General features: G+C 38.0%; 1 protein-coding gene across 9 annotated transcripts in view; it reads right to left on the reverse strand.

Annotated features, from left to right (window-relative positions):
- Positions 1–26,232, reverse strand: part of EYA1 (EYA transcriptional coactivator and phosphatase 1) — a 349,305-nt gene that overhangs the window by 230,153 nt on the left and 92,920 nt on the right. For 4 of the 9 annotated variants that reach the window (XM_086965867.1, XM_086965869.1, XM_086965872.1 and 1 more), the window contains 3 exons: positions 22,957–23,023; positions 20,398–20,543; positions 16,188–16,325 (listed from right to left, as the gene is read on the reverse strand). In XM_086965867.1, coding sequence (XP_086821993.1) covers positions 16,188–16,325; positions 20,398–20,543; positions 22,957–23,023 — 351 coding nt within the window. The remainder of the gene's footprint in view (positions 1–16,187; positions 16,326–20,397; positions 20,544–22,956; positions 23,024–26,232) is intronic. The other 5 variants (XM_086965875.1, XM_086965871.1, XM_086965873.1 and 2 more) reach the window with 3 other exon arrangements.

The following is a 26,232-nucleotide window of genomic DNA, read 5'->3' on the forward strand; positions in this document are numbered from 1 at the left end:
GGCCGTTACCGACAGGTATTTGGTGACCTACATCGGGCCCTAAGTCAGCAAAACAGAAGGTTTGAAGGCAAACATTTAGGGAAGAAAACACGCTATTCATGCCAAGTATAACAAGCAGCAAATCTGATTGATCAGGCCCAATGCAAACCATCCTCTGACGATATTGAGCCCCCTTCGGCTACAGCCTGCAGCCTTGCTTCACTAAAGTAATTTGACTTCCAGAAAGGAGTCAAAGGCCGAATGTAAAAATCTTCACCAAGCCTGATGAAGAGCAGCATCCGATCCATGTTGATGACTACCTTGGCGCAAACTCCAGACTTTTCCCGGTCTGAGTTTTTCCCGCCTGTGTTGATGTCTTCACCAAGATGTCATCCTTTGTCATCCCATCATCGACGAGCCCATCTTCACATCAGTCTGCAGCCTTGCCTCACTGAGGACCTTCTTGAAAACGTTTGCCCAGTGGCACTTTGCACTTTTTGTCGCTATTTTTATTTTATTTTAAAACTTAAAAAAACATGTCTTCAGTTCCTGTTGTTGGATTCCTGTCATTTTGGTGCCTTTTTTTAAAATTAAAATATTCTCTATTTTCTTAATTCGAGTAGGATTTTTTTTGTGTTGTGTTTTTGACTTTTTAACTATTTTGGTACTTCTAAATGCTTGACACATTCTCTTAAGTTAAGCCTGTCCGCTTTGTGCCACTTAAGGTTGAGCTCAGGTTTCAAATCATGTAACCTTTACTGGATGTAACAAGAATAGTTACATTATTACCTGTTGTGGACTACCATCCACTCGAACCGAACTAATAATCAATTTTTCCACAGCAACTTTGACAAGTGCCCTGATATGTGAAGCCAAATTAAGCTGCAAGTCCAATGAGACACACATAGACTCTGCTGAAGTGATCCTTGCGGGATAAATTCCTATGTCAATGAGAGTTTTGATCTGCTCTGTTGGTAGGCAGGCATAGCAGGATTTGGAACAGAGAAAGAATTATTCCAATTTCTTTAGCATTCAGTTTCAGATTTATCTTATTCATCTAACCTTGATTTCGGAGAGGCCAATAGGTAGTTTTTGGGGCTATTGTAACGTTGCACTTGCATACAAATCTATGTGCCATTAGCGTATTAACAGAAGGAAACACCATGTTTGTGTAGGTAGAATCTCAGAGGATAAGCATATAGATTAAATAAGATAGGATCTAAAACAGAACCAAGTAGCACTCCAAATGGTGATGGAGATGATTTTGGAAATAAAGTTGCCTACTCTAATTTGGTAGAACAGATTAGAGAGACATGATTTCAACAAATTTAGGACAGTTCCATCAATGCCCATTCATTCTAAGAGAATGAATAGAAAGGTGTAGTGATCAATTGTATCAAATGATGAGGAAAGATCCTTCAGGGCAAACAAGGCAACAGGATTTTCCCTGGTCAAAGAGTTGGAGAGTCGTCTACTACCTTAAGCAAACTGGATTCAGTGCTATGACTGTTCTAATGCCTAAATAGGGAGGTCCTAACAGTTTGTTTTTGTTAATATGTGCAAATATTTGTAAGCAACACATTTTTCCAGCAGCTTCAACATAAAGGAGAGACGGATTATTGATTGGAACTTTTCTCTTTTTGAGGATTCTGCTCCTCCCTTCTTTGAAAGAGGTCTTATATTACTGATTTTAAGAGACTCCTGGAGTCAGCCACGTTGAGGAGAAGCATTGATGCAATTTAACCATATTGGTGCGATCTTGAGATAATATCAATTATATTAATACATTATAAAATCTAATTGTTTTCAATGTTTTAAGATTTCTTAAAATACATGAAAATGCTGTAACAGGAATAAGAAAATGCTATAATGGATGAAATGCTTTCCTTCCTTAAAAGACAAACTGGAGAGGAAAGAGGGGTCTCGGCGCCGTTGACAGATATAAATAAATGTAATTTATACCAATAGTACCAAGAGATGCATGCAAACCACATTCACCTAATGACTTAATAACAGGCATGCCTGCATGACGTAAATAATAGTGTCTGCAAGGGAAAGAATTGAGGGTAAAGACAAGCTACAGAAACAATGAATTAACTATGCTGATGCTTTTATATGTCTTCCTTCTTGGTCGCATTTTTAATCCCTTGAGGCAATTGGCTTTCTTTTTTTCAGTGCAATAGTTTTGTTGTTATATTCATTATGGAACTGAGTTTGACTCGCTATGTATACATGCAGTGGAAAGTGAGCAAACGTTTTTTTATTTAATATACTTCAGGCTTTAATATATTTTACATTGTAGCTTGCCCCTCGTGACGACAGGAATAGATGATCCTTCTTTAAGGTGGTCTCAAATGAAAGTGCGATAACTTATTTCCCTCCATTTCTGCTTTTGATGTCTGGGCAATGTGTCTGTGTGTCTGATAATCGTGTGTTGCTTCTAGAAGAGGGAAATTGTAGAAAATTGATTGAACTTGAGTGACTTCTAACACCAATATGCACTCTAAAACCTACAAGAATTGCACTAGCTAAACTGTATATTTCATACCATAGTGCACCTAAACCTATCCCTCCTTCTCTTCCCACACTGACTGCTCGTCTTGAGAAACAATCAACTTGCTAGAACTGCGGGTCCCTTGGTGAATGGAAAACCTAAAATGTGATTTGTTTACGGGACACAAATGTTACTCCACGGCTCTAACTAAGTCCCGCAGATTTGTTTACTAGCCAATTAGTAATGTATGCTTTGATGCTAGTATTATACAAAATGTTGGCTTTGCAATTTTGTGCAAACACATTAAAAGTCTCTGCATTCTTTGGATCTAGATAATGTTCCCCCCAATCTAGAACCTGCCATATGTGGTCAAAGCGCTGGAGACAGTACTCACTAAACAACTCCAATGGTTTGAAGGAATAAATGGCGTCAATCCCATGGAACACTGAAGCGTTAATCACGCTTGCCTAGATAATCTGCGAAAATTGCCAAAACAGGGGTGGTTTCTTCAGCAACAATCATATATCTTTTGCCAGCAGCAGTTAATAGGATGGTTCACCTGGTACTCCTGGAATATCTTCAAGAAACAGATCCTAGAAGCAGCCCTCTGCACTGAATAACATTGATCCTTGATATTTGCTTACACAGGGAGATGACCCTAGTACAATTTCGAACTGCTCCCCAGAATATCATTTGAGGGTTTTCCACAAAGTTCTTCCTTGGGCTCTTTCTTAGTCAACATATCAACATATTCATGAGACCTCTTGAAAAGCTGATTTTCAATTTTGGCTCATTGTCTAAGTGGATGAGCAAGGTTAAAGTTATGAATTGACTCTGTTAATCCATTAGCTTACATTTTATTGCAATCCTGCTTGGAATTGGTGGCCCATTGAAAATTCAGCAACTACATGCAGCATAATGGGATTACAAGAGAGCCTTTTTTCTAAATTAAAGCAATTCCTTCTGTAGTGGAACTTCCTGGCCTGACATACACTTGCGTTGCCATCTCCTCTACCAATAATACTAATTCTGATGTGTGGTTGAATAATAAAACGTGTCCCTCAAATAAATTCCATGGCCAGTTGAGGATCATTCTCAGATTCTCACCCTATATTCCTAAGGCCCAATGGGCTTTCATTTTAGACTCAGTGGTAATAGATTGTATCGTAGCTTACCTAATACCTTATTTCAGTAGTTACCACACATACAGAATGTGGCAGTCAGGTTGATTATCAACAACTAGTGAGATCATATTACACTGGCATTGATGAACCTGCCTTGGTTTGCAGTGTAGAAATAAATTGAGTTCACAACTTTTTTTGTCATGTCAAAGGCCATGTGAGAGATTAGTCTGGTGTTTCTAACTAGCTAGGAGGCAAGCGAGCACTGTACATGGCCAAACATACATGGATATGCTTCAAGGATGTTTAAAAAAGCAAGAAGACTGCAGGTTGCGTTTGGTGTTGGGCGTTAAAGTTCTTTGGAAAGAAGTGACTTCTTTTTTTCTGAATTACAGATGCGGAGCAAATTTGATATTGTAGGTTACTGTTCCTGGGTGCAGAGTTGGACTAGGACTATCTTCTGGTCATTTTCCTCTTGCATTTCTTAATTTCATGTGGTGTAACTTCGTCAAGTCCTTAATTAAACAACCTCCAGCACGCAAGAAGATTTTCAGGATATTCAATGTTGTGTTGAAGACAGGTGGTTGAGCAGGATAATACATTCTAGCTCTAACAGCCCCCAGAATCTATATTCTGATGAGAAATGCCTCCTTCCGAACTGGCGTCGTCAGAATTAATAAACAAAGGCAGAGTTTTACGGGCCCAGGTGGTGGGTCTTTGGAAATCTTTGAACATACCATTACAACAAGAAGAATCCTTTCGAATCTTTCATAAAAATGGTAAACTTGGTTATTCCAAATAACGTGTTAATTCCACCACTGAACTGACAATTCATTACTATGCACTTAGCAGAACATATCCCAGTACTAGGAAGTTTATAAGACTGTGATTTACATGAAAAAGAAAAATTAAATATGGCACATGGCAGCCTTTTAGGAATCTCAGGTTCTAGACAATGTAATATTTTCCCTCATCAGGGTACCTATCCATCGCATGCTCTAGCCATCTTTGACTTCTTCTAGTCTCACTGTATTAAGAATCTAATTGATCAGCAAAGATTATGCTCACTGCTTTGCAAAATATAGACGCCATCCCATTTCAATTTGCCTGCTATTGCCCTAAAAAATGGCGTGTGTGAATCCCTAGAGTAAATGTCTAGATCAATTTAAATTCTAAAACATTGAAGCATTTATTGAACCGTGTATTAAATTATATTTTCATAAAGCATTATTTGTTCATTTGTATGTATGGGTGATAAAACCTTATTTTCTCATTAAACAATGTCGAAAATGGGCAATAGGTAGAAAAAACCCTTTGTGAGTTGTTTCCTGTTACTAATGGTCCATCCCACCTCAGTGCTGCGCATGACTCTAGGGATCCACCAGCTCAAATGCTTATCATGTGAGGGTAACCAAGCATTCTGCAGCCTGTGATTATCCTTGTGCCTATTCAGAGATTTTCAGCTTCCACATATGTCACTCATCATTTGACACCAACTGACACTGCCCAACATCTATTCACCAGCAGGTACTGTTAAAGGAAAAACCTACTCACCTAATGCAGACATTCATTCCACTCCGCCTTGTTAACCCTAGACTTCTCCTTCAGTAGACTTGAAGCTGTGAGGCCATTGAAGGTGTTGCATATGATTTGGTCTAGTTCAACAATGTAGCAAAGTAACCTACTCTAGTTGACTATTGCTCCTTCAACAGAATATGTGGAGTGTTGCTGGCAGCTGAGATTCTTTTGAAGGCAGAGTTGGTTTTGCCTGTATTTCTGTGCTTTTGGGGAGGTTAAAGAGGCCATCCAGTGTAAAGGAAAAATATTATCTTTAAGCAGTCCTGCATTGTTAACTATCATCAACAATAGACCTTCTAGAATCTTGCTTAGTTTGATTTCATCTGCTTGGTTTTTTAGATGTATTAGACATAATTTACCAAATTAACCTTTTAATGGGATGCATGGATCAGTGGATATGTGGCACAATTGGAACGCATGCTTTATTGCCATTACCACTAATTTATATGTAGTCATTTTATTACTATTTATTTGTATAGTAATTTACCCTGATGTGTCCTTCTACCAACTTTTGGTAGTAACAGCAGCTATTACCCATTTAAATTGAATATTAAAACCTCAGAAGAATGAAAGCTCAGTAACCCCCTGTGTGTTCATATGCTAAATGGAACTATACAGCTGTGTGATAATATACTGCCAAGTCTATGTTGTATTTCGCTGAACACCTGCTTTTCAGGGTATCTGTCCCTCTGCACTGACTTAGTTACTCATTCTCAATTACCTATGAGACTTAAGGTTTGCTTGTAATACCGTGATTGGTTCTACTACTATAGCTAGGATAACTGCCATTGTTACTACTAAGAGGTTACTGATATACCCATGCTAAAAATAACACTAGTGTAGCACTATCTGAACCATCATTCCTTCAACTATCACAAATAAGTTGTAGTACTAACACCATTAACCTTAGTTGTTATAACACGACTAGCACTACTAATATTTCAATGCTACCCCTATTACGACTACTACTACTGCAACATTAAGTGCATTATTACATCAATAAACTTACTACTAACATCATCAGCTACCATTTTTATACCTGCTGGCATTGGTAATACTACTACTTTTTCTAGTACTCATTTACTAACTCTAATATTACTACTGGTAGGACGATTACAACTGCTACTCATGTTACTACCATTCATTCTACTAGCCCTCTTTTACTACTACTTATGCTACTGGTATTAATGATACTTCTAACAGCACTGTTATTTCCAGAGTAGAAATAGAAAGAGTGTTGGGTGGTAGTTGTGGTCTTTGCTACAGGGAACCAGGCAGTAGTGAAAAGTAATGTTTCTATGCTTTTGGGTTCTTTCTTTGCACACCGGTGTAACATTGCAGAAATGGAAAACAATATTTAAAATCTAATTTTGCCTCATTCGGCTACGTGGAAGATCCACACAGAACAAAAAAGACCCAAATATAATTTGAGAAAAGGTGAAACCAATAGGACCAAAATCTGTACCTAGTTCTTGTGGAAAAGTGTGGCTCAGGGGTTAGAGGCAGCAGACCCGGAAACTGAAATCGGCCCCGGACCAGGGTTCAATTCCCTGCCCTGACGGGGGTTGGGCTCAATAATTCCACGGACTCGATAATTCTTGCTCCGGGGCCTACTCGACTCACGGGTTCACACTCTGCGACTCTGGGCAATAGCTTGCTTAATCTCCACAACGGCCCCTCGCGGCGGGATGCCTGGCTTTCACCTTGTGGATACCCTGGAATACCAGGACGGGTTCCCTAAGCAAGCGCATAGATGTGGGCGATTTGCGCTATATAAATACATGTACATTTACATTTATTTAAAAAAGATTTTTTTAAGATCTCATAAAATAAGATGCATAATTAATGTTTTCAAATGTACATGCCACAAAGTATGTAAACACTGCCACAGTTTTTTTTCAGGACATTCCTCCCTTTGATACACTCCTAATTCCTCGTTACACGAGTTTCTCTGCATGACTCCTCTTTAGTCCTGACTAAAATGTAGATTTTACCAAAGACATGTTTTCTGACCACGTCATTCTACTTTTTTCTTAACGAAGCAGAGATTTAAAGACGCATGTCTGGCACTGTTTTTTAGAGCTAGGTACATTGGCACTTCGTGATCGGGATGTCAAATGTTTCATAGGATAGTAATGAAGTTACTTTGTTTTATAGTTGAATTTTGAGTTTTGTTTGAACCAAACTAAGGGGTTAATTACGATGGCGGGTGGACTTTAACGGAATGCGGGACCGTCCGCCAGGAGTGCGGAAGTCCCGCACCTGCAATTAAGATGCCACGGTGGTGGTGGCATCCTCCGTTCCCAGCATTGTGGTGCTCACAGCACGCCCGCCACAATGCTGGGAATGCATGTTGTGCATTGGCATGCACAGGTGGCAGGCACTGTGCAGTGCCTGCCACCTTGTCCATGCCAATGTAGGGGGTACAATAGGTACCCCCATGTGCATCCCCACTCCCCCAACATCCTGGGGGCTCGTTATGGGCCCCCAACAGCGAAGACTGCATGCCTTTCCATCCTAATGTGGCGGGGTGAATCATGGACGGATTGCGGGTGGATCGCTCCTGCTCTGCTGGCGGTGGTGATCCACTCCCCATCCTAATGAGCCCCTATGCGCGGAAAAAATATATACCAGGTATGTTAAATTATGCATACAATGTTAAGTTGCAGTATTTTACTGCAATTGGTTATATATAGAGTTTGCCTTATTTGCATTTCTTTTGCTTTTTAAGAAAGACAATCACTTGCCGGCAAGACCTTCATCACTGCAATGCACCATGTGATCATTCCACAATTGAGAGCAGGCATCCTGAAACATTTCACTTCGATTCCCAATCGTAAGAGCACTACCCCTGCCTCGCCATTGGCTATTCTCCAGATATTAGAAGTACTTTCTTGATGTTCATTTTTTGCAACTGTAGCTTAATAAGGCAATAAGGAATGCCTAATATCATCATTTATTAACGTGAAAACTAAATTGTGTGAACTGCAGATTTGTCCAAACAAAGCCAATGTCCACAGTGGTCCTACAACCACCATCTCAAAAACAAATGGCACCTACATTTGGTTGCATTTCAACAGAAACAGACACCTTCAAGCAGTGCTTAATTGATCAAAGAATGAGTGCTGGTGTCCAGACTTCTGCTCAGAAGCCCAAAGCCCGTGCTAATAAATGTCGGTGAGCTGAATGCGTAATCCTGAATCCACCACATACCTCTGAGCCACTATGAGACACTAGCTGCCCCTATATCTCTCTCTTGCAGATTCCCTCTTTCTCCATTTGTGAAGGTTTTTCAGCCTTTGTCTTTCTTCTTCTTTCCCATGTTTGTTTCTCTCTCTTTTGCTCTCGGTCAATGTCTGTTATGAAAAAGTGCCAGTTCCCAAAAATGGCAGCCTGTGGGCCACACCTGCACCCACCAGCTCAAATTATGCATCCTCTACATGTACCCATTTTGGTTAAAGCCTATTTCAGATGAGATCTTGAAATTTCAGATTACTTTTGTATGCCAGACATTAAAAAACTAGATCAAGTACCTTCCAAATCTGCTAAATGAAGTATTCTATGTAATGGTTAACCTATTATTCGAGTTCTTAATTAACCGCCACACCCAAACCTTTAGATTGTATTACTCAGTCTGAACTTTACATTGTTCTTCATCACAGCCCCCTGCATACCTAGGGGCTTTGTAGTTCTCTATCTCTTCTTATTTCTAGTCGTTTACAGGTGATACCAGTAATCTCGCATCCTGGCATATCCACTCAGTTAAACTGAGGGATAACAGTTGTTTGAAATAGAGTGATCCTCTGATTTCGAATGCCTCTCTGCACGCTTTGCAATTTTGCCCAGTTTTCATGCATGTTTGTTCTTATACTGGGGTCAACAATGGGATTTCCTAACCAGATTTCCTTTGGATACCAGGAAGGCTACAAGCCTTATATAATCCTCAGACATACCATTTAACAATAAAACACATCTGATATTGGTGTTTCCTATTGACCCAGGACACTTGCCTCCTAATCCTCAGTTCTTCAGTTGAATACCTTATAAGGTCCTGGGCCAATCCCTTCCCCTCCCTTTAACTCAGTTCCTGTATCTGTCAAATTATGAATGAATTGAAATGGGCGAGATTGGTGACTAATTTATTGGATTACATCTTCTCTGAGATACCACAGTTTTCACTCTATAAAGATAAAACTGTTAGACTGCTAATTGTGCAATTTTAAGCTGTAGTAGAGCTTAATTCAAGGAACAATGAAATTGCCAGTTGAATACCCGATGCATGAAAACATAAAGGTCCTCTGTCACAAAACGTGTGTGGCCCGTAGTTGTCCCACAAGGTTGGCTATATCTGAAATTACTATCAAGGAACCTCGATTTGTGAATTTGTTTCTGCCTATGAGGTTCTCCTTAATGCAGTGGAAAACCAGCCAGACTGGTGGATGTTCCACATTGTTAGCAGTAAGCAACATGGGTAGGTAAGTGGATGTTCCAATGAGGGGGCAGTGGTAAATTTGTAAATAAATGAGTGCCAGTGCCAAAAGCTCTCCTCACATGCCTGTTGCCAGTGTTATTAAAACTGGGTGTGCCAAATGCTAGTCTTGAAACCACATCACACCTCTTTAATCCACTAGCAGAAACCCTGCTCCTTTATCTCTCTCTCGCACTGTTTCTTCTTTCTACCTTCGTGATGGTTTATTTATATTGTAATTCGTCCTTTATTCCCTTTTGTGTAATTTTTCCTCTCACTCGCAGTCTAAGTCTGAAGAGGAAATGCGCTAGTCCCCAAAAATGAGTGCAGTTGGACCCCACCTGCAACCTCTGGCTCAAATTAAGTATTCTGAGGGGGTAAAACAGCCACCAGCGGAAATGAGGGGTACACTCAAAGGCCAAAACACTTGGGGTATTAACAAACATTTCAAAATACATTTTTTCAGCCCTAAATACACTCATACGTTTTATTCTATAAAGTGACACGAACGCCGCCACCACCATTTTAGTAACTGAACCTGTATGGATTCCTCAAGTAAAAAAAATGTTTGCAAGGAAAGCAAATCAGGGGCAAATTTGAGATCGCTGTGTATGTAGTGCAAGCAATAGGAACATGCTTTATAAATTGCAACGTGTCTGAGTGCGGCCAATCGGGAAACAGGTTTATGCATGCATATCTTTGATTTAAACTTTTTTGTGAATTTAGCTCAGATCTACTAAACTAGCACACATCTTTCACTTCAGGAAGTTTTGCAATCAAACTACAATTTGCAACTTAATGATTTATATGAGCGAGGAAAGTACAGCAATAGTCTCCGCGGCCAGCACATTCCTTCTTCCTTTGCTGTCACCCCTGCCTCTTGGGAGTTCTCAGTGCAAACCTGAAACATGTTTCTTACATGCTGCTGTGTGGGCCACTTTGGCATTTGGCGTTAAGGCACTGAAAGCCTTTTATTTGACATTTCCATTTGTGTTTCTGAGATGAATAATGCTAGCATTAAAATCGTAGGAAAACTCGGCAGCATGAGGCCTGTCATCCAGAGAATAAGGAAGCCTCCATGTTTCACACAGAAAAGACACAGTGGAGGAAAAGACATAAAACGCGATAAAAAAAACAAATGTGCAGGTCAAAGGTCCAGCGAGGAATGAACAAGGATTTATGAGGAATGTTGGACCTTTCGGAAAGAATGCCGATACCTGCGGGCCTAGTCTGTCCTGCCCCATGGCAGAAGTCTTCTGTAGCCCCTGTCCTGTCAGCTGGGCGCTGCTCCGGGCAGAGAAGGGAGAGGGCGAGTTACCTCTTGGCTCTGGCTTTGCAAGTGGAGAGAAACATTCCCGGGCTTCAGTCCCAAATGCCACTGACAGCCTGTGTGATCTATTCCTGATCTGGCCACTTACTTCCCCTGTCTCGCTTAAGTCAGCTGTAATTGGTTAGCACTTGGTATCTGGCCGCTCCAGCATGCAGCACTAAACACAACACATTGATTAATTGTAGCTTTGCTACTCGGGCCCATTTGCTCCCCGCCATGAGCCACTTTGCCATGGGCTGTGTCCATCACCAGGGAAGGCTATTCCCCGCAAGAGTCAGTGCGACTCTCTCGGGAGGCGGAGGGGGCCTTGAAGTCGATGACAGCCAGATGGACTCTTTAAACCCGCGGCGGTTCCCTCTTGCTTTTACTGCCTTGTTTAAAAACACTTTGCAAGCATTTTCCAGTTGTCTGTCACTGCTTTTCTGTCCAGCACACGTCATGAAAACCGCGCAGTAAAAGCCACTTTTACAAATGCCTTTTAAAGCATGCTGTACGTTATGTTCCCATGTTTATCTTAATCTTTACGAAAAGGAAAACATGTTAGCCTCCGATTTAAGCAAGGGCTGCGAGGACGGTTCCCGGTGCTTTCAGGATGCTTGCCGCTCCCCGTCATCATCATCATCATGTTTATGTTAGCGTTAACTACCTCACCCCTTAACCAGTACAGGAGTGGAACCCAACACCTTACAACTTGGGTCCAAGAAAAGCCATCTGAATGACAACACCACAGAACAGAGACGGGAGCTTTTAACACCACCCGAGAAAGCCCTGGTCGCCTCGTTTTGGGAAGTTACATAGCTGTACAGAGAGAAATCCAAATATTCGACGACCACCTTGCAAAAAACAGCCAGGACTGGGAGCAGAACCATCAACTTGAGAGTTAAGAAACGCTCTTAATTCTAGGAGAAAATGTAATACACCAGGCTCTAACTTGAATACTGTTTTATCTGCTTAAATGGGTATACATAACCGAGTCCAAATGCTCTCTGAGAAGTCAGTTCAGTGATTTTTAGTAGGCTTTCATACTCCTTCATTGTTTTTAAATCGAGGCTTAGGATGGCTGTTTAACTTAGTTGTTACCCACAGAACACTATTAATAAGTGTTTTCAGCAGGCGTTTGTGAACAATGTTGAAGAAGTCACATATTAGAGAGCTAGTGAAGTCAGCTTGGTGGTGTGTTTGTAAGAGTGTCAGGGTCTTTCAAATGATGGAAAACTGAAAGTTGGCATTTTGAGCCACAGAGGTTCTGGGAGATATATATATATGTCTCGATAAAAGAGTACCCCCATATTATCAACATTTTGTATTAGAGTTGGGACTGTTCTCTTATATGCTGTTGCTTAGTTCACAGTATCACGTGTTTCCGGTAATTCTATCTTAGTGCAACTGAGCCATAAAGTGTGGTCCTTTACCAAGCAAAAGGTTGAGCAAAAAGTTATAGACTTTCACCAAGTAATACATTCTTTACCCAATGGACTTTTTTTGATAAATGGTCTCACCCAAATTGTATTCCTTGATTAGAAGCAAGATGTGGGAGGAATTTGAAAGACAAGGAGAGGATGGCCGAAAGCATGCCATGCAGACCATCAAAATGATGCTGCAATTAAATCCACATTCCCAAAACAGGAAGTCTATTTTTACCCTGTTTTCTGGCAGGTGGTATCCTTTATTCAAAACTAGGTATCATAGACAAACTGAAACTGTACCTGTTCTAATTACAGAAGTGCACCTAACCACTTAGTTGAGGTGTTATTGCTTTGTGTCTACCACATGCAATTTAATATATGCCCTTTATCTGCAGATAACACATGTTACTGGGTACAAATAGATATTAAAAAGTAATATAGAATTGGTAGGACTTTGTTCATCCATCAAGCATCGATTAGACTAATAGGCAAAAAGCTATCTTTGATGTACGATGTTAACTACAAATGACTGTAGCCATTCTAATACTTTGTCTCAGGCTTTAAATCAGGTGCACATTCTTGCCATCACATTAACTGAACAAAAGCTACGGACAAGTCTAAAAATCTTTCAATTTCCCTTAGTTGTCACCAAGATATTCCAGTAAATGTACCCTAACATTTAAATGTACTGGTTTTGTCCAGTAAAAGGGATAACACCTAAACTAATTGAGAGCAAGAAGGTTCATAATTCCAATGCATAACTGGAATTATTTGGACAGTAGTATTTTCGATATTTTGTTAATAAATACTTTGCTTGCTTGAGAGTTTTTTCCCTTCTTCTAGTTGATCAAGTGTGGACATTTCCCCAGAAGATAATACCACAAGTCTAGGTGAAGTATATTTTTGAAAACAGCCAATAAAAGCAGCAGAGTTATTAATGCCCTAATCAATTACTACTGACATCTTGATGAATTATATTGTCATAAACTCAGAAAATATTTTGATTATAAGAGAACCACAATGTAGTGCACCTGAAGAGGTGTGTTTACTGCCACAACATGCAACAACATCAGTTCTGCGACTAAACACACTTTGGGTACTTATTATTCTAGACATCGCATGGCTATTCCTCTACAGTGAATCCCATCATCCCAATTCCTAAAGGTCTATGCAGTCCACATTTGATGATCTGATTCACCACCATAAATTGCAAAGGCATTGTCTTGTCAGTTAGAAAACATTTCAGATATTACAACTTAGGACAATGGAGCCTATTCCCAAAGGCAAATTTAGATGCGTACATTTACTCCTGCACCAAAGCATATATCTACACTTTTTGCTATTCACCATTTCTGAGTGTAGATTTACATTTAAGTGTAGATGTACATCTCTCCAACCCCTTCTACAACATAATTGACATGTGTAAAGCTATGACTAATATCTTTTCATAAGTAAGGGGAGCTCTACACCACAGAGGCAGAGAACCTCATGTGGGACAGTACAGCGAAAAGTATTAAAGTGTATTATTCTATAAAACATATTTTAAATATTTTATATAAAATTTAACAGTTTAAGTATTAATGATAAACTTATAAACATTTTGTTAAAAGTTATGGCAGACATTATGTAAAACATTTTTTAAATGTAAACTTTTTAAAAGGTAATGTACATTTATTTTGAAATTATGTTTAGTATTACATGTTAACATAATATAATAATTATGTTATATTTATGTATGTTTTAACATCATTTGTTTTTGTTTATTTAACATTATTTCTTATGGTGTGTTACTTTAAGTGCCTGCCTCTATTATTTTCTATGGTGTTTTGCAGTACATGTGAGTGACCATAGGTGGTACTTGACTGGCTCCAAGTATATTTACTACTGTTTTGTCAACTTTAAGTGAAAGTTAGTGAATTTAGAAGTATTGTTTATGAATAGCAATGAGCTTCCTTTTCTGTGGGTGAGTGTTTTGTAGTAGCCTATCTCTCTCCAAACCTCTCCTTACCTCCCTTACTCTTTATTGGAAATACAGTATAATTTTGAAATGTGGAATATATATGGTAGTATGAAGTGTATTGATATATGTATTCATGTTTAGAGAAGGAACAGCCAATAGCAAAACATTATCTCTCAATAGTATTATTGTGATAGCATTATAAAAATGAATAGGCCCAGAATATTCCTAATGAAAGTTGAAAGAAAGTTACATTTTATTGAAAATATTTAACCGAAATGTCATAGTGAAAAAGGATAAAGAATTGTAAGAACATTTTAAAATGTCTTTCAATCATGCACTCTTAACGTATGAGGCCACCTACATTCTATTAAGACATATTTAGGGTAGAAATGAACAATAACTTAACAGTAATGGTGAGATGCTAGTTTGTAAACACCATATGTATCAGGACATACAAACATAAAAACAGTTGTTCACTTCTTCTGCTAGCTGTGAGACAGACAAACCATAATTACTCACTTACAAACTCTGGGCAGATGTCATTCATACTGCAGCACAAACATTCAGCATAAGGTCAAGGCAAACAAGATTAAGGAGCAGCATCTATCCATTCTAAACTCAGACAAATAAAACGTGTTAATCTTTTTGAAGATAGTTGTTCTTCATATATGACTCAAAGTACAACATGAATATTAACTGTTCCATCATTTTTTTTATTTCCTATGGAGTTGAAGCTACGGGCCAATCATATTTTGACAGACTTGCAATGCACTGATGAATATAAAGCTATGTTTGAGATACTTTTAAAAACATTTTATTAAATTGAGTACCTTACACTGACTTAACCAGTTTAAAATACATGAGATTTTACAGACATGATAAAATATTTTCACTAATTGCTGCAAATGTAATGAAAATGAATACAATAAAATGTATATTTCAACAAGAAAAACATAAATATTCACATTCTCATGGTTTAACTTTTATCATACTGTTTCTTACTTAGCTTCCTCACTATATAAATTATTGAGCAGGTAAAATAAACATAATGTATGTCATGCTACGATTATCTCAATGGACCTAAATTATTACATCATCTGGCAGTTAGAAGATGTCAAACATTCAGGATACATTATCTAATTTGGGCCAGAGAAAATGTGTAAGTCAATACAATATTTTATATTTTGAGAAGGGCTAACTCTCCCAAATAAAGTTTTTGTAAGATATATCACACCAAATATTCTTTTGGACACTTACTGGGGCATTAAGAACTTGTCTCAAGAAAGCAGACATTGCTCTTTCATAAGAGCTCCATCTTACACTGATTACGTAAACAGCTTTATTTCTATGAAGGGTGGAGATATGAATAATGGCACTTGCATGGATCACTATATGGTAAATACTATGACCCAATTTTGGCATATAAAAGATACCTCTAACAGCACTTCCTAAAACACTTTTCATAATTAAATTACACCTATGATATGTGGTCTCACCAAAACTGTACTACAAAGATACCAATATGTTTCTGACTATCGTTGTATTGCCTGTTCACTGTTATTTCTAAGTCATTATTTCTAAAGTGCTTTGTTATACTGTGCAAGCGATCTTGACTGACTATATTAACACTATGACTGCTAAGGCAATTCCCCTCCTGTGCTGGGAATTGCCATTTTGCTGGTGTCATGACGAGCTCAGCTCGTCATGAGCACAGCTCCAGGCTACCTCATGACGAGCTGAGCTCGTCATGAGCATGGAAGGGGTTAAGAACCTAAATAAATAAAAAAAATATGTGTCACAAAATTCAGAAGGACCCAATATACATTTTTGTGTGTATATGCCAATACCAACCTTGCATTTGGTAGCTATAGGGAGCCTGGCCGGGTGGTGGTGTACTGAAGGTCGTCCCATAGCTGAGAAATCCTGTCTGTCCAGGTGACTGTGACTGTGATAATCCACCTTCTGTCTTGATGCCTGCCCACAATGTACCTAAATCAGTTAGTGATATCAGATCCATTTGATTATATTTAAACATAGACATACATCATATCAAACATCAATTTGGAAAACAGATTTGTATGTATTAGATGTGCATACATTTGGTTAACAAATATTTCCGAAAATTATATCAAAACTACTGCCTTCTATTTTTACCACAATATAACATAATTTGAGTACAAAGTCCCAGAATGTTTACAACATAGAAAAGTGGAAAGCATACTAAAAATAGTCAAAGTAAATATTACAAACAAATTCAGTATAGCATAACAGTGTATTATGTAAAATAGGAAGTACAGTACGGAGAAATAATATTAGATCTGTAATTCCATAGGTGACTCTATTCCTACGGCCATGTGTTGAATCTTCATATTTTGATCCAGAATTTTTAACTATCCATCAATACAGGTAGACAGAATATATATATTGAAGCTGGAGTGGATAAAAGTCCTTGTGTAATTAGTGTTGTCAGGAGATAAATGTCCATGGTGTGTAAGGTATCGATCCTTCCTTGTTAAAGTAGTGTGATAAAAATCAAGTCAAATAAACCAGATCAGGCAAACATTGTGGAATTGTATAACATGATGGAGTTCACCCCGTCATAATGCTAGCCCTGGCTTAATGGTGGGAATAATGCTATATTTGTGTATAATGGTAACAACGCTAGCCGTGGCTTTATGGTAGTTAATGGAGCCATCCCTGGTATGATGGTGCAAACGCAGGAATGCAAAAAAAGCTATTGGCTCGGAAAAGAGAGGGACTAGTGTAAATGAACATATATTATGTTTATGCTAGTGTAAAATGTAGATAAGAGTCTCTACAAAACCCGGGATAGAAACTTCTTTGTCCAACTGGTTACGAAAAAAAGGTGCCACCAATGTCAAATCAGTTGCATTTGTAAATGTATGCTCACACATGAGAATGTACTTAACAAATGACACCAAACATCGCAGTACGGCAATATGGTAGATGTTTTCTTTTTGTATACATGACACTAGTGCTAGCACTCATTTCAATTTCTTACAGTTCACACAACATTCAGATATTTTGCAACACAATGTTTCATAGAAATTGTGAAAGTTAAAAATAGAGTACCAATTTCACTTGATTTAAAATGTTAAAGTAAACCTTATAGAGCAGCGTTTTTAATTTATTCCACAACATAAAACTGTTTATTAGTTTAGTAATAGTCGCATAATATACATTGTGAAACAAGACATTTTTGCTATCCGAGGTAAATCTTTTCTCGTTTATTTAATTTTATACCAGCTCAATTTCTGGTATCCTTACAGTCGAGAAAGGTTTAATGAACTGAAATTATTATGAGATACATTTCAGAGGTTCTGAGGCTTCACAAAAATCTGCAAGAGAATGTATGGAAATCTACATTTCTAAGCCTTCCTCACCTTCATCCTGGATCAACTACAAGCTAGCCAATTAATGAGAGTGTGCATTATTGCAGGTAACTTTGTAAGTAATCTCCATTTACCAAAAAATTATAATTTCAAAATGAAGAAACCCTTTCCTCAACACTCCCATGAAACGTGGTTGTGTTTCATACCCTCTATATGCCTGGAAGTATGTACAACTCTTCCTTTGTATTTGTATCTTTATTTTAGTTTACCATAAAGTTCTTATGTAAGCTGGTAACTCTGTGTGTTAAACATGTTGCATGGCCATCTACCCCTTCCTGTTCTCATTTTTAAAGCAAGGACTAATGACTCTAAAAAATCAGCCATAATGGAATAGTTTTCCCTGTCATATGTGGAATTTAGAAACAATAACATGGTTTTCTGCTTCATGACTGGACTCTGTGAATGTAAATTCAACTTCCCTGAACCCTATATATCACTTATTGGCACTAATATTTTTGTGACTGCGATCCTAAATTTGTTAGGTTGTTACATTTATGCCACGCCCTCTCTTCTAGGACACCCCCCCCCCCACACACTCCTGCTTGGATGTCTTTTTCCCTTTTTAGGATCCCAGGAGTATTATCTGGAAATACAGAATTGTCCATCAGACCTTAGTAATGGCATTCTAGATTCCGACAGATCCCTAAAATGGCTAATGGTACATATGTGTATATGTCTAACGATATTCCTGTGCAGCCTAAGGGCCCTTTACATCTATGTATGTGCTTGGCCATTATTGTAGTTGGAGACCACTAAAACATCTATTTCCTTTAAAGCAAGTGTCTCCCACACTCAAAAAAAGCAGCTCTTCTAAAATTGTCCAATTTCTACGCTTACATCACTTAAGGAAGAGGGGGGGTATGAATACTGATTTAATTTCTTGCACATTTCTTGGACCTTACAATATTTCATACCCCTCCTTCTATTTATATGCCACGTTTCAATTCTGAAGCACTCACAGGATACCAAAATTGAGAGTGATGGATTTGGTCATAAAACTAGCAGTTTAGCTTGAATGCGGTCTGTTTTTGTCAGACTGGTGCTGGGTAAAACTGCCCTGAGCATCACTCATTTTATGATGCCAAATGTGAGTCATCTAGGGGAAGCTAAAGCCACAATACCTGGGGAGACCAGCTGCCCTTTTTAGTACCACCCCAGATTTTGTTATGGGTTGTCTTCTTTGTGAAAGTCAGACCCTTTGTCTTAGCTTTCATTTCAGTATCCCCACTGCTTAGGTTGTGTAGCCTGGGAAATTTGTTACTGGTCCTACTGCTTCAGGCTGCTTTTTGAAGGGCTATCCTGAATTACACTTCTAAACAGAATGCCCTCATTTGGACATGACACGTCAGTCTAAAAAAACTATAAAATGTGTTATCTCATGGTCCATCTTCTTTTTGACATCATGTACGGGAGCTAGATCCTCCGCAGAGCATTTGATTGCATTTATTTATTGTAGTGATGTATTTTACTGTCATATTGCCCAATTCTCCAGAACTACAGAAGGGGGAGTTCTCATTGCTCATAACTTCATGGATTAATGTATTATTGTGTAATTTCACGAAGTTTATTTTTTTGTATCTGTTTTAATTGAAACAATATCCATGCAATAAATATATTTCTTTCATGGATCTTATTTATTTTAACGGAGAACTCTAACAAAAATAGTAGGATGTATATCAGAATATAGACTATACAAATATTGTAATTCCATAATATCATTGCCAAAATATCGACAACCAAAATATCGAGGAGGGAAGAATTTATTGGTAAGTATAGATTTACTGTTGTCACCTCCCCTGCCCATATAAATTACTTAAAGATATATATGTAGATATATAGTTAATTTACATATATGAGGATTTAAGTATAGTTTATCTATACTGACCTATATATAGCTACTCTGTTGATATTTTTGTTGCCACAGTTTTGCTTAAATATAACGGTATCACAAATTTAGAGTGTGATATTCCAGAGCCATACCAATAGAGGTTTTGCATCGCATTATTTATTATGACTAAGGATATTAATTGAATATTTTATGTTGGAATTTGTCTCTACCTGGCTTGGCTTACAACCTTAGTTCAAGTAATTTGTGTAAAAAACCCGACACAATAAATCGTAAGGTGTTATAGTGCACAAGTGATATATCTTGGCATTTTATAGCAAAGGATAACTCTGTATGAGCACAGAAGTATATTTTGTTACTACTGAATGAGAAAGATCATGGAAAAGAAGTAACATGATGCATCTATTAATTTAAAAAAATTCTGGCACACTTTTTGAAAAGTGGCACTCATAATGTCCTTCCAGACAATTCCTTTGCTTGCCTATTTTAGAAGCTGACTAACTTGATTTCGCAAATGCAAAATATTGGTCACATTAAATGATAATTTCAGACAAAAAGCAAAGTTAAAGTTACCACATTTTGTGTATACAATATAAAAAATGGTGCATATTTATTTCAAATTCAACAGTCAAGGGCATGCTAATATAAACAGCCATAAATAATAGAACTACAAACAACAACTAAGAAGCCAAATAAAACACAAGTTACAATATTATTGACTGACAAATTTTGGCACTCAGTCGAGGCCTAATGAAACGTTCACTGTGCTACTCAATATATGTGAATTATTTTTAAAGCTTACCATAAGGGGGAATACCATAGGGTTGACCAGTCTGTGGATATGATGCATATGCTGTTGCTTGTTGCATTCCTGTTGTAAACTGTGTCTGTCCATATGCAGCCATGGTTTGCGATGATGGGGTGGGGAGTATATGTGGATATGCTCTGCTATTTGCCCAAAACAAGAAAATAAATAAAAGGGCCTTTATTATTATTATGTTTAATACCGTGTATAAAAGCATGCAGTAAATGTACTGCTGAGCTGACTCAAAATTCAATATCTATATAAATATATATGTTCATACACATCAATCACTGCCCTTTATGTAAAACAATTTGTTTCAATATTTCAAGTATAGTATGGGGAAAGAGATTTATTTGAAGCTCTAAAAAATATTTGAAAGATTGCATTGAGTAACGTAGACTTGTAAATAATTATGTTGTGGCATAAATGAACAGTAAATAGGAAAGGAAATTAGTACAGTGTGAGGACTCAGTAGAAGTGAATCATGGCATGTGAGCTTGGACTTTTGGTAGCATCATAGGTAATATGAATTTTATAAACGGAGAGCCATGTAATTAATTGTCAACAGTTCAAGGATAATATGAACATAACAAGTTAGAAAATTGTAATGTAGGAGGCTCCGTGTCTGTTAGCTTGCAATGGCACACATAAGTAAGTAAGATGATGTAATACAGAGAACGGAATGACAAATCAGAGCAAAGGAACTTCTGCAGTGCTTGGATTTAGATCAAGAAATATGATATATGATAACATTAAATGAGGATCTATATAATGCTTAAACCTGCATGTATCCAAGAGCTCAAAACTAGAGGGTACTTAGCAGAGAATTTAGATTGAATATGTTTAAAGGCGTTTCCTAAAATAGAGTAGATTAATGTCAGCTTGCAGTCCTGAGAATAGACAGTTCCACAACATTGGGTCCACATCAAAAAATATGTACTTATTTTCTCATTCTCTCACTGACGCATTAACTCAACAATTTACTTTTTTATCATCTACTCAGAAAAATATTTGCTCTGTGACACACTGTACACCTTTTTCTGTTTCCTTAATCTTCTCTATGTAAGTGATACCCGGACAGGCATTTCCCGCGTTACCCAAGCAAATTGTGAAGTTTCATGTAAAGCTCAAATTAAGAAGTAGTAATAACCATTTCCAGTGCTTTGACCAGGAATTGAGCACTGATACCCAGATAATTGCTCTGCTGAATAGAAATTGTAAAAAGTAAGGGTTGTCCCCTGTGTAGAATAATCCACTGGGCAAAAATGAGCAGAGATGATGATGCTTATGATTTAGCAGTGATGGCACAATGGAAGAGATTGATAAGAGTTAATTTGTCTGAGAGAAGTATTGAATCATTAGGTTTTCTTTGGCGTGTGATGTCCAGCTAGATGTATCTGTATTTTTTTAAACCAAAAAAGGAGTGTATGCATAATAGGAGAGAGAAGCAATCAGAAAATTTAGTGAAAAGAATAGGTTGCAAAAACCTATTAGTAGATCATATGGCAGCTGCCATAGAAGGACAGCAAGATATTGCCTGGGGCAATCATGTAGCATGGTTTACTCAAGGAAAGCCCTGCTGTTTGTGTTTTCAGATGCTGTCTTTGGGAGAAAACCCAACGAGTATAGGGTGTTGACTGTGATGTGAGAGGACAAGCATCAGACAACTTCCCAGGAGAAATTGTGTTTCAAGGGTAACCATTTTACTTTAAAATACGATAGCCTTTTGGTTTTGCCTGTAATATAAAGCATGAGACATAGATAAAGGAGGAGGAAGAGATGAGGAAGTGGCACAATCAAGGCCACTGTTTATTGCAAATACAGATAAGTGAGGGGAGGGTTCCAGATTCACTAAGAGCTTTGTTGGTTAGAGCATGTGAGTGGTGATAGAACCTATTTCAATGGGCTATTCATAGCATGAGGAAAACATTAAACTTGACAAAAGAGACAGTTTTGATGTATTAGACACATTTGCAAAGGAATTTGAACACTATTCAGAGAACCATACTTTCAGTTAACATACTACAGAAATGCATCAATACAAACAAAGAAAATGTTCGCTGTGGCAATGCTGGCGAATAAAAAAAATGCAATGCTAGAAATGGAAAATAAGCAAGAAGAGTTCACCAAACAAATGATGTGAGGAAATGACAGAGGTAAAAGAAAGTTGGGGATATCCATGGGTGAGAGTCAAATAAATCTTAACGAATGAAAACGGATATATGTGGAGAGGAAGCAAGTAAAGGAGACTAACATTATTGAAACGTATGTTGGGACTGTTATTAACAAAGATTGCAGTTCTTCTTTGCCATCACCGTCAATCACTACACAACATATTAAAGTTAATACACATTTTTGGAAAGGTACGCTACTTTTTAAGATGATACACTTTTACATTCGCCACCAGCACAGATTCAAAAGCCAATTCACACACCCCTTACAACAAATGACACATTTTTCATATGATTAAAAGATGGCCCAGCCTGAGGATATAGGAGATGTTTATGAAGGAGCTTTATTTTCATATAACTTTTTAAAAGGTAAAAAAACTCTTACTTGGAAGGATAGATCTGTGGTGAGAACGGGTGGGTTTGTCTTGGGCTGAAGCCACTGCTTCCAATCACTGCACAGGCAAAAAGAATGCACATCCCAGCATAAACAAGGATATGAGAACAGAATATTGTTTGCTCAAAAAATTCCTACGTTAATTCAGGTTTACAGCAATTGCTTTTTTAAAATAGTCTCAGCGTCTACTCAGCAAGAGCCCAAGAATTAAAAAGAATGCAATTGATAGATTTAAAACCACACATTCCAAACATTAACGCAGAGCAGGATTCTTTGTAAAACTAACATTTTCCTTTTCTGAACATAATCAGACAAAACAATTAAACAATATCAGAAAACTTTTTCCAGGATCTCCAAAAATGTAAGTTATTGAAAAAAATTAGTGGAGAGTACAGTTTAACATTAGCGATTATTGTACAGTGGCCTGCGTTCAAGTCAAAGCTAAATTGGGCTGCTGCCTTCAGTCATTGGAAATGTAGAAAAGGAACATACCAAGAAACACAAGGGTTTTGGCAACTGAAAACGTTGTTGTAGCTTTTGAAGCTTAACTCAACATTTCATGAATCCTACTTCAATATCTTCGAAACTGCTAGACTGAAAGTAGCATTCTCCCAGGATCCCTAGTTCCATGTATGACCCATCCAAGAAAGGTAACACAACACCATGAAAATGAGGAGGCCGAGGTCTGCCTCCAAAAAAGGCTTTTCACTTCCGTGTGCACTGGATTAAAAGGCGTGCTTTCCATCTGAGAGGAAAAGAATGGCAATATGATATGGAAGCATTATCTAGTGGGGGCATTAATCAAAAGTCAGCTCTATCCAGTCGCAATGGGGAACCCGGTGACAGCTACCGTGGAAACCTGATTCAATCCCAATAGAACTGGAGAAGAAAATGTCATGTATTTGTTTGAAACCCATGGAAAACCATGTTAAGTGGCTTGCCATGCAGTGATAATAACTTTAGAAAAACTAATCGAAATTGTGACAGCCAAGTGAAAAGTGTCTCAAATATTTGCTGAACGTATAATTATATAATGTTTTACTTCTATAATTTCTTTATTGTAGTGACAATATGAAGGAAGGACTACATACAGAAAAGATGTTGCAGACCTAAGCGTTGCCCAGGTCATAAAAAGGCATTCACTATTCTAATTTCCACATTCTGATTCAAGCGTTCATGAGGAGTTTTATTTTCTAACAATAAAGGGCACTTACGACATGCAATCCACTATATCGGCAGATTTTCGGTTGTATGTTTATAATCAGGGGCAGTACAATGAGATTATGGCGGCTGGATGCAAAAATAAAGCATGTGACAAACACATTTCCATCAACGTGTGATTATTCACGAAACATTGTGCTAGCAATCTGCATTCAGGAAACACATGAGAAGCTACTCAGAAAAAGATTGAAATAATTTTGTGTATTCTAGATGGAACAGGAAATTAATGACTTGATAAAGTAATAGGGGACTGGGTTTCACTGGCAGAAAAGCACTGTCTGTGTGGTGAAAAGGTAAAAAATATATATTGTACAAATACACATATCATCCAGTCTTATTGATTGTCCACTTAGTGAACAACCTGCCGATGTGTGGAGTAGAAGTGGACTCCTGGGCATCTACAATTGTTGCAAGTTTGTAGGGGCATGTGGTGCATTAATTGTGAGTTCCTTAAGGCCCGAAATCGACACGTACTCGCTTTGATTTCCAACTCTTTAATGGTCTTTGTGAATTAGATGCATGATGTTACTTTGAATACGGCCGACTGCCACAGCACATTACGTAAGGTTTTTTACTGGTGCGGGAAAATAAAATCACAACTCATTAAATGCTCCTAGCATAATGGAGAATGAGACAAAGAGATGTTGCTCCAAACTCAGCCTGGACAAAGTATTGGTTTTCCCCAGGAACATGGAAAGTAAATGCTGTTGAGCATATCATACGTCCAAAGTTTGATGCACTGTCAATGATCTTAAAATCTTATTGTGCTAACAGTAAACATAGCACAATATACTTTTGCTCAAGGTTTTACCAGTGCCAAAACTATTATATAATATATAAACTGGAGATACGTTCGCGTACTCAATTCTTTAATACCGAAACTGCAAAAATGATGCAAATTGAAATTCCTTGAATTCCCTCAATGCATCATTTATGTAATATGTCTCCAAATCTGGAATGTAGTAGCATGAAGTATTGCAGAGCAGAGTTTAGTGGCATAGAGTGCAGTGAGAGAGAGTACATTGGCTTAGAGTAAAGTGGTGTAGACTGCATTGGTGTAGAGTGCAGTGGCGCAGAGTAGAGTGGAGTGGCGCTGAGTGGAGTGGCACTGAGTACAATGGCACTGTGTGCAGTGGTGCCGATTGCAATAGCAAAGAGTAGATTGTTTCACAGTAGAGTGAAGAGAGGTGCACAGTAGAGTACAGTGGCATAGAGTGCAGGGATGATTAGATTGGTGTAGGGTAGATTGGCAAAGAGCACCCTGGCATAGAGTGGAGTGGTACAGAGAAAAGAGAATTGGTGTAGAGTGCAGTGGTATAGAGTGCAGTGTTGCAGCGTAGAGTGGCATATAGTGGAGGGGTGCAGAGTTAAGTGGTGAAGAGTGCAGTGGTTCATAGTAGAGTTGTGTTGGGTACAGTGCATTGGCAAAGAGTAGAGTGGTTAGAGAAGAGTTTTGTAGAGTGAAGTTGCATTGAGTAGAGTGGTGTGGAATAGAGTGCAAATGAGGCTTTGTAGAGAGAAGTATTGTAGTGTGGAGTGGTGCAGAGAAGAGGGGAGTGGCATAGAGTGGAATATGCCTTATGTAGTAGCACACTGCCATTGTTATAGACATATTGAAATGACCATCACACTAGCACAGACACAAGGTTTTACTGATAAAAGTATACAGCGCACAAACAATAACATCACCTAGTGTATTGACTTGTGTTGATCATACAGAAATATTTGGTTCATCACACCTCAGAAGTACCAAAAATGTGCTTCTTTTGAGCATTTCTAATTATGAAATATCTGGACAAGTCAATTTGAGATTTACATTTTGCTGTGTGCTAGAAAAATGTATAACATTTCCTCTAGCACTCCCCCAATTGCCGGCATGATTGTCACATAAATCCTCTCACTTTAAAGTCAGAGAAAAAAAAGTATACACCAAGCTCCCTGGAAAACAGACCCTGATATTTGACCTTTGTCTTTGAATGCACAGCAAATGTGACAAGATAAGAAAAAGAGTTAAATGCCTCTTTGCAGAAATCAAGTACTGGTGGA

This window comes from Lissotriton vulgaris, chromosome 4_1 (genome assembly GCF_964263255.1).
Source record: "Lissotriton vulgaris chromosome 4_1, aLisVul1.2, whole genome shotgun sequence".
NCBI classification, from domain to species: domain Eukaryota; kingdom Metazoa; phylum Chordata; class Amphibia; order Caudata; family Salamandridae; genus Lissotriton; species Lissotriton vulgaris.